General features: G+C 48.8%; 1 protein-coding gene across 1 annotated transcript; it reads left to right on the forward strand.

Moving 5' to 3' along the window:
- Nucleotides 1-792: 792 nt before the first annotated feature.
- LOC119458882 (endothelin-converting enzyme 2-like) lies at nucleotides 793-16,239 on the forward strand. The gene is made up of 3 exons (XM_037720746.2): nucleotides 793-1,155; nucleotides 7,606-7,953; nucleotides 14,143-16,239. Exons 1-3 carry the CDS (start codon nucleotides 793-795, stop codon nucleotides 16,237-16,239), a joined length of 2,808 nt encoding a protein of 935 aa, XP_037576674.1.
- Nucleotides 16,240-16,802: the final 563 nt, after the last annotated feature.

Here is a 16,802-nt window from a genome sequence, read left to right on the forward strand (position 1 = left end):
CTCGCTGCAACACGAACTAAACGTCGACAGCACAGCGTATACGAAGCTACCCGCACTCATCGCACTTTGTCCACCTCGCAGATCGCTGCCAAGATACGGCGCCCGCGCGGCCGCACCGTAACCAGCAGCCGCAGGGGTACAACGCCCCCCTCCCTCGCCTACCCCCCCCCCCGGTGCCACGCGCGCCACAGAAGACGCTGTCTTTCTCCCTCGCGCGAGTTTGAGAGCGATCGTCGGCTGACCCTCGCAAGCTTTCACTCGCACGTACAGCGTACGGCGCGCGGCGACGATGTTATCGTGTTTGGACTTCATACGAAACATCACGGCGACAGCAGAAATTCGCTTGGAGTGTCCATATAATTGCTATAGGAATAGAAAGCTAGGAGATAACCGACATCGCCCTGGAGAATTACCCCCTTTGGGCGAGAGTCACCCTCACTTTTGTTTATTTCTTATCTGCTGTTAATTACGTCATCTAGATTCAAACGCCTCGTCACAAAAGCAAGGAAACTCCAACTTAATCTAGCTGAGAGCAGAAACGTTTACTAGGCAAAGGCGGGAGCTAAAAGAACGGCCGGAGTTGAATTTTGTGGCAACTCTGAGCACCTAGTGAGAATAGGCCAGTTTTTTTTTTTCTTTTTTTTTAGCGGTAAACTAAAGGACCACGTGCATAACTTCCCTATCTTCAAGAAGGCTGTCGGACCGGCAAGGTTTCTGCATGAAAGAGAAGTCTGTCCAGAGTGACTTTCACCTGCGGTAATGAATACTGTGTTGCATCTCTCCCAGACCGCGATGTCGAAGGAAATAACCAAGAAGAGCGATCGACGTCACCGCCACCACCACCCGAAGAAGAAGAGTGTCGTTGCAGCCCCGTCCCCACTGACTGCTGCTACGTCTTCGAAGACTGGCTTGCCCGAGATAAGCCCCGAGTCCGCGAGTGGCTTGGTCAGCCCAATCTCCAGAGAGCTGCAGCCGTCTGTCGACCCCACGCCCGCATCGCCGCTAAGTGTCATCACCGGACAGCCAGCGACGTCTTCGGGAAGTGCCACTTCCAAAGAGCCGGCATCGCCCGGCGGTGGCAGCGGCGGACACCCGGATCAGGGCAGCCACGTGCCTGTGGCGGCGACGTCAACTTTATCCGGCGCCACCACCGTGGTAAGTTTAGCGCAGGGAAGAAAATAGCGGAGGAGGTTTGCAAGGCTTGGCCGATTTACGCTTTACAGTTAATGAAAATTTAGGCTCTTCTATATATTATGAAGGCGAAAGCCTTATATGTCTCATCGTTCAGTAGACCTTCAAAGTCCTTGAGCGAAAACGCATCGACTACACGAAAGGTACAAAAACTATCATCATCAATGGCTCATATATACCCCCGTGAGCGAGCAAGATGGATGATAAAGATGGATGATAAAGCGAATAAGTCGGTGACTAAGCGATGTAACATGGATGATAAAGCGAATTAAGTGGATGACTCAGCGAATTAAGAGCGATGACTAAGCGAATTAAGGGGGATGTGTACGTCATGTGTCTGTCTTCAATGCATCGGCACTTGGGCTTTCGCCTTCAAGTCGTCTTAGGGATAACCTAAGAGACCCTGTTAACTTTTTTACCGCTTTCTGGGCCCTTAGGAGATCGATATATCCTAGGAGATCGATATTGTGCCTTATAATCAGAACTGGTTTTGGCACATAAAACCCCTGAAAGAAGTAGGAGATCGACATCGAATATTGCTAACTGAATTGCAAAATTTCGCGAACAGCGGGTTTTAGCAAGAATATTTCTGTTTTACGAGGTAAATATTAGGTTTGCACTTACATAACATATGCTATTCGTATATCTGTCTTGCGGATGTTATACTGTAATATAAAATTATCAATCGAAGGAGTTTTTTATGTTTGCGTTAAACAACGGGCAGCGTGGGTGCCTTTGGTGTCCACTTAGTGCATGGCAAAATTTCTGATCTCATCTGTGCCCCAGGTTGGTTGGCTTTGACTACTCCAATAAAGTTAGTAGCAATGTTTGAGTTTAGAAAATAACCCCGAATATACAGGGGGGAGGGGTCATTTTTAAGATTACGGAATTTTTATAAATTCTCGCGTGCAAATAATTCGTCCTCGAGCTGGATTATTCAAAGAGGCGGACATTCCTTGTGCGAGAAATCGAAACACATATTCAACAAATTCACAAAATGCACTAATTAATTTCATAATTATTTACTTTACAGCACATATTGCTATTGTAGCCGGTGAGTTTGCAAGGCGTGTCCACTTGGAATGAATTTCCAGAATGACACCAGTATAATGACACCAGTTTGGAGTTACGCGCCATCAAACTCGCCGAAAGAATGCGCGTTGTTCCACTTACTTTTTTCACAAGATGCTCTTTCATGCATTGACGCACAAAAGTAACTGGAACGCCCATGTATCTCGTCCCACACTTTGGGTGTCCTCCTGAAACTGGTGTCCTCTTGTAAATTAACTTCAGGTAGATGCATCTAGCAAACTCACCGGCTACAATTAGTAAATTGTAATATGTACAATAAAGTAAATATTAAAGAATGTAATTTGTGAATCTTGTTAATTATTCGCATAAATGGCGATTTCTCGTGTTAGTAATGTCCGCCACTTCGAGTAATCCAGCCCAAAGACAAGAATTATGTTATCTACCACAGGCGACTTTAAAAATTCCGTAAAATTTAGAAGCGATCACCCCCGTATATAACCAGCTCTTCCGTTCAGCATAAGCGGAAAACAGAGTTCGTCGATGGGCAGTCGCGGCACTACAGGATTCAAAAACCTGCGTAAATCAGGCTTTGCGTGCCTCATCTTGTCTGGCGTTTTTAATGTGATAGCATTGTACAGGACAGTGCAAGTCGCAGTACCGGACAGTCACCGACCTTAGCTTGTAACAGTCACCAACCTTAGATATCACTTTAGCGGCGCCGCAGACCAATGCATAATGACATGTTACTGCGAATTCGTTTTATTGTATAATATTCATTTGCACGTTACACTGTTCATGGCTGGGCGGCGAATACGCAGTGCGTGCCCATGTGGCACGCCGATAAACGTGGCACTGCGAAGTGGCAAACGTGACGTTACGTCATGTTACATGACATGGGCCAACCACTGACGACAGAAAACAAACGCGTCGCCACTGCATGCTATTCATGTATATATGGCCACTATATGATCCCGTTTGGACGGAAGTTTAGGCAGCCGACGAAGCAAAGCGCGTCGTCCTCCTTCATGTTTACGCAAATCCACATTTTGAGGCGCAATAGAGGCAAGGTTCCCCAGCAAGAAAGTCCCCGCATTTCTCTATGGGGACTTTTCGGGTCGAACAAATTCTTAAAAAAAAAAAAAAAAAAAAAAAAAACTCTCGTCTGCTCAAGTCGGACGATCGACGTCGCGAAGCTCGGCAACAATTCGTGTCAGAGCGTAGTGACAAAGTGAATCAAGTGTGTCGAAAGTGTGACTCGGCCGAGAAGTGACGCCCAGCACTAAACCACTCGAGTCCTCGAAAGACGTGACATGGAGGCATCTGCTTCCGCAGATGGGGAACGCGCAGCGACCACTGCATACGAGGTGGTTCGCCTGGTTTGCCTTTTGCTGCCGACCATGTGTAGAGAAAACCAAGTGTATCTTTATTTACCCGAGCCATATTTCTAGATGCGTTATAGTTGACCAAAAGAAGCAGTTTCATTTCTTGCGGCGGCGGTGTAACCGGACGAACGATCACAGCGACAGATGAAAGAGCGAACGCGGAGCGGGAGATGAAATACGCGTGCCGCGCCAATGAGAGCGGCCCCTTCAGTGACGTGCGTGCGGGAAACTGGTGTCATGCGAACGCGCCCGACCGCTCGATGCGTACTTGTATCTGGTCGGACCACTCGTTTCGTACTATACAGGGTGTCCCAGCTATCACGCAACACGATTTTAAAAAACAACGGCGTTACGCGAAGCAAACCTAGTGCGTATTGTTTCCAGTACAGTGGAGTAGCCGCCAGTAATTTTTTCGTTCCTGAGATTCTAATTAGGTAATTGTAATTAATCATCTAACTCGAGAAGTACTGTCCTAATTATCAAAGTGTCAATGAGAAAGATGTAGAGCAACATGAAAGAGTCCCGATACACCTCTCTGTTGCTTAATACGTGCTACATAAAAGTGTTTTTCCGAGCGTGAAAGAAGCCCGCGAATACACGCAAAGTGCCTTGAGCGACCAGTCGCGCGGCAATTCTGCGTGTATTCGTGGGCTCCTTTCAAACTCGGAAAAACACATTTGTGTAGCACGTATTGAGCAACAGAAAGCTGTATCGGGAATTTTTCATGTTGCTCTACAACTTTCTCATTGACACTTTGATAATTAGGACAGTACTTCTCGAGTTAGATAATTCATTAGAATTACTTATAATTAAATCTCAGTGTAAGGGGCTTTCTGCGGCAGCGATCGCTCCGAGATAGCGCCAGAGCAGCGCTTGTCGTCTGTTCAACGATGACGCCATCGATAAGGCATGCGGCGAGCGCGTCAAAACAAAGCGCTGCATGAGCGGAGGTCTGTCTGCGGCGGCTGCTGTGAATCGCGCCTACGCGTCATCCGCGCGCTGCCTCTCGTGATCTCCCGATTAGCGAGTCTGTTGCGCCACTGTTCGCTCCGTTTGCAATGTGACACTCAAAGATTACCCGGTTGGAGGCGCCTAAACACCATGGTCTGCTGTTCAGCCGTTGGCTCATGTAACTACTGCCTTGCAGCGTCCCTTGCTGAGTCAGCTGTGCACAAGCATCAGAGGCATGGCTGCCATTTCCAAAACTGAACCATCAGTGAACCAAAAAGAAAATAAACGTATGTCAGTGGCACTTAATTATCAGGTGGCGATGAGCTGTGCAAGGGCCGACACGGAATGACTCCCGAAGATATTTCTTTCTCTGACATTGACTCAAGCAACAATAAAGCTAGTTTCACGTAATGCATGCGGCTTATATAGAGCGTTTATTATGCTAAACGATGCAACATCGAAGCGCATCGAACTTTAACTTGAACGCAGCAGCGAGATACGATGCAACATAACTAAGTCGACAACTCGATACTTTCGATAAATGCTACCCGTTAAAGAACCCCACTTAGTACTACGAGAACACGTAGATAGACCGGCAACGGTCATACGCAGCGGCAAACGGTAATACGCTCCAGAGGGCGCCAACGCGGCTACGCTACACTCATAACTAAAACGTGAAAAAAGCTTAAAGACGCTCAACTAAAACACTCTAACAACTATTTCAGTACTCGCATGCACATATAGCAAAAAATTTGAACGACTACGTAACCAACTAGCGTACCACGCAGCCGCATAATGTTAAAGCGAAAACATCTACCTACGTACCACGTCAAATGAACCTCGAGTTTCGACCAAGAAATGCCGTTGACAGCGCGCAGTTTTCAAACATTTTCAGCACTTCCTTTTCTAATTACGCTAGCTGCGCCGTTACTGACGATTTCGGTTGCAGCGCAGTATTTCGATCACAGGGCAGTATTTACCAGGCTGCTATTGATATCGCCTCAGCACACGATTTTCTAAGTAATGCTTCTATACGCTTGATAAATTATCGAATCAAGATAGCTTTTTCATCTGTCTGGCTGACCCGCAGGCAGAGCAGTCAGTGACGGTGCGTCCAAGCAGCGGCAAATGTCGTAGAGCTAAACCTGGCAGAAACAAAAAAGGCTTCCGAAACGAAAACCATCGTTTATGAATAAAAGCGCATCCTTGCCTTTCTTGGCTCGTCATCGTCGAGCCCAGAGTGAACTGAAACCTGGAAAATCAGCTGTATGAATGGCTACGGCATTGCTGGTCGACAAAGCGGATAGAAGGCTTCGCACGACTGACAGTTAAAACCGCGTAGAAAAACACGTGCGCCGGGCATGCCGCCGATGCCGCCGCGTCGTCCGTCGAACCGGAAGCCGCTAGCAGACGGCGCGCCCCACAATTTCCCTGCGATTGCTCGTTTTACGGGTCACCTATTCCCTCAGATCGCGTCTTTCGATTCATCCAGTGGTTCAGTGCTGGGTGTTGCTTCTCATAAGAGGCGCACTTTTGACGTCACTTTATTCTATTTATTTATTATTGCGATAGCAATTATATGGACACTTCAACCGGATTTCTGCCCTCGGCGTCGCCGTCGCCGTGAGGTTCCGTATAGATAAAATCGTCGCCGCGCGCAGTATGCCCGGGCGGAAGCGTGCGGGGGACGCGCGTTATCACGGAGAGCGAACGCACGGCGGAAAGCAAACGCGACCGTCGCGCGAAAGGCCGTGGGGGTATGGGAGGGAGGCAGGACGGGAGGCGGGGCGACGCTGCGCTCCGGCACCAAAGGCCTATCTTGCAACCGGGCGCAAGGGGAACTTGCCACTCAATCTCCCACGTGAAAACAAGAAAGCGGGAAGGCAGCGCGGGAGGGGGGGGGGGGGGGGGCACAGCTCTGCCAACAACCGCGTTCGTTCGTGTCACTCGCCCGCACCGTCTCTTATCTCCACACGGCTCCGACCTTTGTATGCGCTGTGCATTCGCCGCTCGGTTTCCGTTGAAGCGATAAACCGCACGTACCTTCGCCCGCTGCGGCGGCTGCGCTTGCTGCCAGCGTTTTGACAGTCGTTGTCTGCGGTCATTCAGTGTGATCTATTCATGTTTGTTTGTGCGCGCTCAAACCACGCTTGTTCATTCGGTTAGTAATAGTCGGGCCACATTTTCCAACGCACGCTACACATGCAATGCTGCCCGGATCGGCAGCGCAGCGCTACAGGTGTGTCCCTTCGCACGCGCTGCCCACGGGAAGCGCTTCTCATCAACACCACCGTTTCACACGCGCCTTGTCGTTGTCATCGAGTCTCTCTTCATGTCGGTCTACTTACGCCGCAGCACACCTGCTTAATTAATAATCTCATTTTTACTACAATTCATATTGCTACCAAATCCGCTCACCTTACTTCGTATGACATTGCTGTGTTGCTATCGCATTCATTGCTTCGCCCTTAGGGCGAAACCGTGACATTTTTTTTTTTTTATTTCGCATAAGACACAATTTGCTGCCGAGTGTCGGCGACGCCGTCACCGTTGAAAGAAGTATACGCTTCTTGCAGCTCTTCTGCGAACTTGCATTAATTTAGCCTCTGCAGGGCGCTGTTTTCTAGGGCGGTTGGGTGGTAGACACATCCACGTTGTACATATCCCGGAAGAACAGGCACGGAATTGTCATATTTACGAGTACATCCTGTTCCATGTTTCTCATAATATTCTATAGCTTCTTAATTGACAGTTGAAAAACTAGAATTTACGAGTTAGAGAAATAATCATAATTATATAAGTATTTGAATCTCACCAATAAGAAAAGTTCCGGCGGATACTCAACTCGATTGCGTACTTCAATTTGTTCGCGTAAAAGTGTCCAACGTTTAAATAATATTAATGCATTATAGTTGGGAAGATCGTGTGTATCGTTGCATCTACTACGCTATACCATAGGCACGGGCGGTGTCATCCGGTAACGAAGTTCGACGTTGCGTGCTGTCAGTGTTCGCCTCGCCAGAACTATCGACGGCATGGTCGTGCGCAGGTGCAAACACCGAAACTGAACGGCGACGGAGAGCATCGCACCCAGCAGCTACAGTCCGAAGGCGGCACGACGCAGGCGCAGACCGCTGCGATGCAGAAAGACGTCACTTCGGCGTTGTCCTCCGCGGTCATTGCAGCCCCGTCGAGCGTCGCCCACACCGAGTCAACTTCGGACAAGGATCGCGACCAAGGACCTGGGCGAGCACTCACTGGTCACCCGTACGCTGCTCCCACGGATCAATTGGAGCCGAGCAAAGGGACCGCCCTGCTGGGAACAACAACAAAAACTGTGGGCAGAACGACTTCGGCGCATGAGCCGACAGCCGGAGTTGCCGGTCGCGTGCCGCAGGTCAGAAAAACAAAGTTTTTCATAATACTTTCGCATGTCTTCAAAGCAGCGTTGGCATTACATTTTCTAGTTCTCGTTTTCTCACGGTACATGCAGGTCCAAACCTTCTAAGCCCAGCAAAAGCACTAATAAGTTGCATACCGCCCTAAATGTTTTTAGAGCGCAGCTCTTAGGCGCCCGCTCCTGCGGCGCGCGTCTGCGGCGTAACCGAGCGAACGAGCACAGCGACAGATGAAAGCGAACGCGGATCGCAGCGGCGGATGAAAGACGCGAGGAGGAAAGCGGAGAGGAGGGTACAGCGGAACCATGAGGCGGAAAGCGGAGGAGGGTATGGCGAAAGCGTGAGAAGAAAAGCGTAGTGCAGCGACGATGGCTACGAGATGGCGCCAGAGTAGCGCGCATCGTCTGGTATATTTGTCGGCGGCGGCTGCTGTGAATCGCGCCTACGCGCAACCCACGCGTCACCCACGCGCTGGCTCTCGCGGTCTCCAGATTAGCGAGGCACTCGCGCCACACTTGGCTCCGTTTGCAACGTGTCGCACGAGACAGATTGTCCGCGCCAGCCAATATATCGCGAAATGAAAACACGTATACAGCTGCGCTCAAATTTCGCATTAGGGAGTATCGTCATCGTCGGTGAATTTCTTTTTTGTTATATTTGTTTCTGAGAACCAGGGCCCGTATTCGCAAAAGCCTCTTACGCCAGAAATGTTCGTAGGAGAAAATTTAGTCAATTCAATCATGAACATCTTATCAGTGCAGACGGCCTGCCAATGGTAAAGAACACTTATCAAGGACAAGTTAATTGAGGCTTTCTGAATTCGACCCTGCACTTTTGCTTTCGGTACCGAGGAGGTGGATTCACAGTGACGTCATCGTACGCTGGCTCGCTCCACTTTAGCGATCGCTGCAACAACTGCTATACGTGTGCGCGGCCAGAAGAAACACGCAGCACAGTCACACTAACAGTGGTGCACTAACAGCCAGCGTTGAGCAGAAGTGCAGTTAGAACATGGCCTCTTGTTATGCCACTGAAACATTATTCGTACGTACTCCGAGAACAGAAATGCCGATTCTCGATTTTGGTATTTTCCATCATGCATACAGTGTGCAGTGTTTGGTAGTTGCAATTGCAACTACCAAACAATTTGTAATTTAGCAAATTTTGCAATTTGTAATTTTGTAAATTGCAACTACAAACAATTTGTAAACAGTTTGCAACAATTTGTAAATTGCAATATGTGATATGCTTGGTAGTTGCAATTACAACTACCAAGCATATCACATATTGCAATTTACAAATTGTAGCCGGTAACTTCGAAAGTCAGGTCCAACTCGGAATGAATTCTGTAGATTCAACTAGTTTTTGAGATACGCGTTCCCAAAGTTTGCCACAAAGTGCATTGGTGTTCCAGTAAGTTTTGAGCTCCAGTGCATAAAAAGACGTTTTCTTAAAGTGCAAATGGAACACCAGTGCATTTGCACCTCAAATTTCCCCTGCGCTTGTCTCAAAACTGGTGCTAGTTTCAAAATTGATTTCAATTGGATATGCCCTGAGACATCGTTGACTTCAGTCCACGTATTGCACTACCGAGAAGTCCGCGCGTCGCGTCCGAGACGAGAAGTGCGGCGCGCCGGTGTCTGCGAACGCTGAGAATTGTTTCCTCGCTTCCCGCACGCTCAGTGAACAAAGTCGGCGAGTGGTTGATTGAAGAGCTCTACATAACCAGTGCATTCATGCCGCAGCTCGCTAAAGCGTCGGCGTGAAAGGCGTTCATTCAAAGCGGCACGCATGCATTTGTGGCGCCGCCTGCTAATGCATAGGTTGCTGTCCTTCAGGAAACCTTGTGACGTGGTTTAATTCAACTCAGCATCGGATAAATATAAGGGATCTCTTACGTCATTGTAGAGCGGCACATTCCTAGAGGCACATACCTATACTTACCCATCATCATCATCAGCAGCAGCAGCAGCATCAGCAGCAGCAGCAGCAGCAGCAGCAGCATCAGCCTATATTTGTGTCCACTGCAGGACGAAGGCCTCTCCCTGCAATCCCCAATTACCCCTGTCTTGCGCTAGCTGATTCCAACTTGGCACCTGCAAATTTCCTGACTTCATCACCCCACCTAGTTTTCTGCCGTTCTCGAATGAGCCTCCCTTCTCTTGGTATCCATTCTGTAACTCTAATGGTCCACCGGTTATCCATCCTACGCATAACATGGCCAGCCCAGCTCCATTTTTTGCTCTTAATGTCAACTAGAATATCGGCTATCCACGTTTGTTCTCTGATCAACACCAATCTCTTCTTGTCTCTTAACGTTAGGCCTAACGTGTTTCGTTCCATCGCTCTTTGTGCGTTCTTTAACTTGTTCTCGAACTTCTTTGTTAACCTCCAAGTTTCTGCCCCATATGTTAGCAACGGTAGAATGCAACGACTGTACTCTTTTCTTTTCAACGACAGTGGTACGTTCCCAGTCAGGATTTGGCGATGCCCGCCGTATGCACTCCAACCCAATTTTATTCTTCTGTAAACTTACTTCTCGTGGTCAGGGTCCCCTATGAGTAACTGACCAAGATAAACGCACTCCTTTACATACTCTAGAGGCAGACTGGCGATCCTAAATTCTTGTTCCCTTGCTAGGCCATTGAACATTATCTTTGTCTTCTGCATATTCATCTTCAACCCCACTCTTACACTTTCTCGGTTAAAGTCCTCAATCATTTGCTGTAATTCGTCCCCATTGTTGCAAAGTCATCTCCAAACCGAAGGTTGCTGAGATATTCACCATTGATCCTCACTCCTAAGCCTTCCCAGTCTAAGAGCTTGAATACTTCTTCTAAGCATGCAGTGAATAGCATTGGGGAGACTGTGTCTCCTTGCCTGACCCCTTTCTTGATAGGTAACTTTCTACTTTTCTTGTGGAGAACCAAGGTAGCTGTGGAATCTTTGTAGATATTTGCCAAGATATTCACGTATGCCTCCTGTACTCCTTGATTACGCAATGTCTCTGACTGCTGGTATCTCTACTGAATTAAATGCCTTTTCATAATCTATGAAAGCCATATAGAGAGGTTGATTGTACTCTGCATCTTTCTCGATTACCTGATTGATGACATGGATGTGATCCATCGTAGAATATCCCTTCCTAAAGCCAGCCTGTTCTCTTGATTGATTGAAGTCAAGTGTTGTCCTCATTCTATTGGAAATTATCTTGGCGAATATTTTATACAGTATTGAAGGCGAGCTAACGGGCCTATAATTTTTCAATTCTCTAACGTTTCCCGGGACTGGCCATCCAAACGAACACATACCCACACCTAAATCTCCTATGCAAGATGCACCCGGCGCATTACACAGACACCTGCCCGTGGTGTGGAGCAAAACCCACGCTGGCTCACATAACGTGGGACTGTACGGCTAGGCCGAGAGATATCAACTCACCCCTTCTAAGGCTGACAGACTTCGTACGGCAGCGGGAGGCACTGCTCGCAAGCGAGGACCGGGAGAGCCAAGTGGCCCTCCTGGACCAAGCTCAGCGCGCCGCTAGAGCCAGTGGAGCCCTGGACTGAGGGCCCCACCCAGACCTGCCGTTAAACCTTTTACCTATTTAATAAGTTTTTTTCCTCCTCCTCCTCCTCCTCCTCCTCCTCCTCCTCCTCTTGGATTAGTATAATGTTGGCATTTTTCCAGTTCTCTGGTACACTTGTTATCCAAGTTACCTAGTTACCCAAGTTTGCGTCCGATACGTTCATTGAAGAGTGGCACACACCTGCTGCCACGTACGCAGTGACCCAAGTTGTCATCAAAGCGGTTCATTAAGACCAGAACGGATCGAGTAGCACGTATCCGGTGCTCCGAGTCGGCTTTGAAAGAGTTTCACTTGACAGCGCGGTACCTACCCAGTCCCGCGTCTACAGTGACCGATGTCAGCGTGAAAGGGATCTGTTGAAAAGCGGCACGTATGTACACACTGGTACATACTCAGTGACCCAAGTTGGCCCGATTGTTGGTTGCGAACCCTGTTACCTCTGCACAGCAGCCCGATGCGCCGACCATTCGACCGTGGACTACCCAGTGGCACAGATAGGCGGGAAAACGGTTAGATTCAAACATACAAATACGTATAGACAGTCCCCGGAAAATGCGTGAAGTATATGCTAAGAATGTTAATGCATTAATTAATTTTAGTGTACGCGTGCTTCTGAAAAACGTTAGGCGTAATGTTAAAACACAGGAAGCGATGGAGCGGTGTGGATCAGAGAGCAAATGGGGATAGCCAATATTCTAGTTGACATGAAATAAATATAATGGAGCTAGGCACGCCGTGTAATGCATAGGGCAGATAACCGGTGGACCTTATAGTTACAGAATGGGTGTCAACCGGGAAACGTGCAGACGAGGGTAGCAGAAAATTATGTGGGGTGATGAAATTATTAAATTTGCAAGCGCAAGTTGGAATCACCTAGCGCAAGACATGGCCAATTGGAGATCACTGGGAGAGGCCTTCGTCCTGCAAGGGACATAAAGAATGCTGATGATGATGGTACTTCTGAAAGTGTTTTCGTACGATTAAATCCCGCACGAGAACCAAGCATGGTATTAAAGGAACACACGTGTACCCAATCAAACTTCTGTGTTTAGAAGTCTAGCGCTGGCAATTTACTGGCGCAGCTGCATGGGAAAGCCATTTACATCACACATCATTCACGCACGCAGTATGTCAATAGAGCATGTCGCCACCACTCACAACCGGCAATTTTTCGATGAGTACAAAGCCAGCCGCGCAGGCCCTATCTCCAATGCTATCTGCGATGAGGACAGAGTCCCAGGTGCGCTGAGGGCGGATAGTTTCGTGTGCGCTGCGTTCTCGCCGCTTAGTTCGCGTTGAAGCGAAAGGCAGCACGAAGGTCAATTGGCTCGCTGCTGCTGCCGCTCTTCCTCACTCCAGCGTTTTGACAGCGAGTGTCCGCGCTCATCGAGTGAGATGTGTTTGTTTGCCTATGCGCGGGTGACACCACGCCTGCTAATGTAGTTGGTAAGCGAATGTTTACGAGTTTATGCAGCCGATAAAACTACTATATCTACTTCGTATATCTGTTTACTAATTTGCCATCGCAATCGATGTTTCTCCTTTCGGGCGAAACTGCAGCCTTTTTTTTCTGCACGTGTGCATTTCACTTGTTCAAAGAGAAGTACCATCGTTATTTTACTAAGATCGCTATTTCAAGGTTTTTTTTTTTCTCTCTTTGAAATGCGCTTATCACCAGTATTAAATTCGCATACACTGAAGGAAAACTAAAGAAATAATACAGAAGGTAAAGCTTATGTGGTGACTTATAGTGGTCACGTAGTGGTTCCAGATGTCGAAATCGTCACTCTCATCGAGAGCACAACTTTTGTAAGCGAGATAATTCTGAAGTTACAGTTGAAACGAAAGGTGAAACGAAAAATTTTGTTTTCGTCAGTATTTGCAAAATACCAGCCAAAATAATTACATAGTTCCAAACAGTTCTCTACAATTTATCTGCTGGTTTCAAATGGAAAAATTTGTTCAAGCCGGACTAGCAGTGCGTGGTTAAGATTCCTGCTCTTAATATGTATGCGAATAGTCAAGGTATTTTGCAAACGGCCCGCTAAAGTTGAAGACGTTGCTGCTTATTATTCTAGTACAGTTGTAAAACAGGGGGATGAAGCTGCTTAATTCCAATGCCTAGATACATTAAATACACACATGGCAGGGGAAAAAAAGGGGAGAAGGGGGCTGGTTGTTTGCAAAGCTACCATAAGCCCACAATAGAGAGCAATTTATTTGACAATTCTTCGATCAGTCAGACTACTTAAAATAGCTGGCAGTTAGCTAACAAGTTACCTGTGTCCTATCAGGTGAACGGGTCTGAATATAAGTGACACCGTGAGCTGCTTGATCTGATCTTGTGGTCAACAGTTACCGACAAGAGGCTAACAAGCCGACAGAGCCGTTAGAAAAGCAAGAGCTCAGAACATTTTGCATTTGCTACTATAGTGTCATCGAGCGATCTATTAAGCATAGCAGAGTCCAAAAGCCTTACCGCAGTGACGTTATCGCCCTTTGTCTAGGAACCCATCCAAATGTAATGATCAAAAATAAAATGCGAGTGTCGGACTTAACGGGACAAACCTTAACCAAAATGCGGTCGCCTTCGTTTCAGCCAAGGGGAGATGTGATGCCACAGTCCAAGTTGCCACCAACGAAGGCTACCGCTGCGCAAAACTACCGCGGCGCAATTGTGTTGGCCAGCTGCGGAGTCCTCGTTCTCATCGCAATCCTCGTCATCTTCCTTTCGAGGTCGCATCGGCACGTTGAGGGTCAACCGTTGCCTTGCAGCACTGAGGACTGCCGTCGGCACGTCAAGCTGCTCACCAAGAACCTCAACTTGACGCTGAACCCCTGCGAGGACTTCCACGCGTTCGTTTGCTCGGCAGCGCCCTCCACCTCCGATCGCAGTGAGAACTTCAAGACAGTCGTGGACGGACTACGGCTCTCCTGGTACAACCAACTCAGGGACATGCTAATCGGCGGCTCGCTCAAGCTTCCCGTTGGGAGGAAGGCGCTCGCCATGTACACTTGGTGCCGGGACCAGTACCCGTCCGACGCACCCGATTTGCCACTTTTCCTCGACTTTCTCAGGGGCCAAGGAATGAATTGGCCCGAACCGCCACGTTTACTCGAACCACCGCTCCAATTCGCCATCAGGCTTGTCTATTTGTGGCATGCCCCGTTTTGGATGACAGTGAGTGTGCTTGAGGTGCCGGCTCATACTTCAAGCACGGACCCAAGGCGGCGCGTCCAGATCCGGCCAAGCAGTATGGTTCCCGTATGGTTGCACCATCACTGGACCGCTAGTCCTGTCTACACTACGTACTGGGAGCACTTCCTCTTACACATGTATCCGGACAACAGTACGAGACCCACCGTGAACGAGACTGTTGTAAAAGAGGTTTACGAAATGGAGGAACGCATACTCAAGAAGTTGAACTCGTTGTTCGATTCCGCATCGCCGAAGCCGAAGGTGTTCTCCTTCGGCGAACTGTCGACGCACGTTCCGAACGCCTCGGCTCCTGAATGGCTTCGAAGCTTCCAGAAAGCCATCCCTCTGAGACGGCAGCTCAGCTTCGACGATGAAATCGCCGTCAGCGACGACCGCCTTCTCCGGACGGTCAGCGAACTTCTCAGGAAGTACGACGAGAGGCAGCTGAACATGCACCTGACGTGGCTTTTCGTGCAGTACTACGCTCCCGTGGCAGATTACCAGATGCTCGTCGACCACTACGGCAGCAAGCACAACGCCGCGGCGTTTTTGCCAGTGTTCTGCGGCCACCACGTGGAAGACACGTACAAGGTTCTTGTCGTTGCGCTCGACCTCGTCTATCGGTTCACGGCGCGGGACATCAAAACCGTAAACGACGGTTTCGCCGACATGGTATCGGCGGCCGTCGAAAAGGTCAATGCTTCAGACTGGATGGACGATTTGAGTAAGGCGCGATTAACCGAGAAGATCTTCTCTGTGAAGAAGACACTGTGGCCTCCCGACGCTGTCGTGAACGCTGACGTACTGGAGAAGCTGTACACCACTTACCCCGAAAATACTACAAGTTTCGCTGCCTACTGGATGGCGTCGAAACGGGCCACCGGGGTGGTGGACGTGACTGGTCAGTACGAGGAGGCAATGCGGCTGCCTTGGAACACTTTGCCGGCCTACGTCGTGTACGATTACGTGTCAAACACTATGGAACTTGCGACTGCCACCATCGCAGAACCCCTGTACTATTCGAACGGTGCGAAGGCTATGTTGTACGGTGGTCTGCTGTTCCTCATGGCGACTCACGTGGTTCGTGCGTTCGACAGAGAAGGCGTGAGGTGGACGCCCAACGGAACCGAAGTCGACAGCATCTTGTCCAATGCGAGCCTTTTCGAGTATCACGACAGGGAGCGATGCCTGGACGGCGATATAGAGCACAGCGTCTTCCCCGAAGTGCCTGCTGTCGACATTGCCTACACTGCCATGAAGCAGTCCCACGTTCGAGACGGTAGCGAGCCCCTGGCGCTGCGCGATGACCTCTCAGAAGACAAGGCCTTCTTCATGACGCTCTGCTACATTTCATGCGAGATCACAGGGAAGGAGAGCTCTCGCAATTTCGACTGTAACAAGGTGGCAAGAAATTCCAGAGCTTTTGCAAAAGCTTTTCACTGCCCTACGGGATCTAAAATGAACCCTGATAAGAAGTGCAATTTATTTGTTACATGATACCATAAATTGTCACAGTGGCGAACATTACCCGTGGCTCTCTTTGCGGGTAAAAAACACCTTGTTTCGTGTATTTGAGTCAAACTTTATTTCACAGTTTAAGATTGCCGTCATGACTTCCCCTCTGGGATTTTAGCTTTCTGTGATGGCTTGGAGTTGCGCTGTCTGCATGGATGCGCTGAAAATCGGAGAAGCCATTGTTCTTGGAGAGCCTGTGTGGAGCGCAGAGAACTGGACTGACTCAATCGGAACGCTACTTTCAAGTTTATTCCCCCGTGCATTTCGCTCTACGCTGCGTATCATGCTATTGACTGGTAGTGACGTAGCGAAATCCGATTTCTCTAAGTGAGCGTTCAGAAATCTGCACTGCAACCACGGAGTTTGCTAACGACATTCGCACTTGTGTAGTTTTCTTCACCGTGACTCGACCCGAGATTTACACGCATGCCGATAACGTGGATATGAGACAAAGCAATTTTCTCGTGTGGCAGTGTTAAAAGCGAAAGATCGTAGTGAACAGGGGCGTTGGTTGGAGACGCACATTTTCACTACCAAATAATGGC

This window comes from Dermacentor silvarum, chromosome 7 (genome assembly GCF_013339745.2).
Source record: "Dermacentor silvarum isolate Dsil-2018 chromosome 7, BIME_Dsil_1.4, whole genome shotgun sequence".
NCBI classification, from domain to species: domain Eukaryota; kingdom Metazoa; phylum Arthropoda; class Arachnida; order Ixodida; family Ixodidae; genus Dermacentor; species Dermacentor silvarum.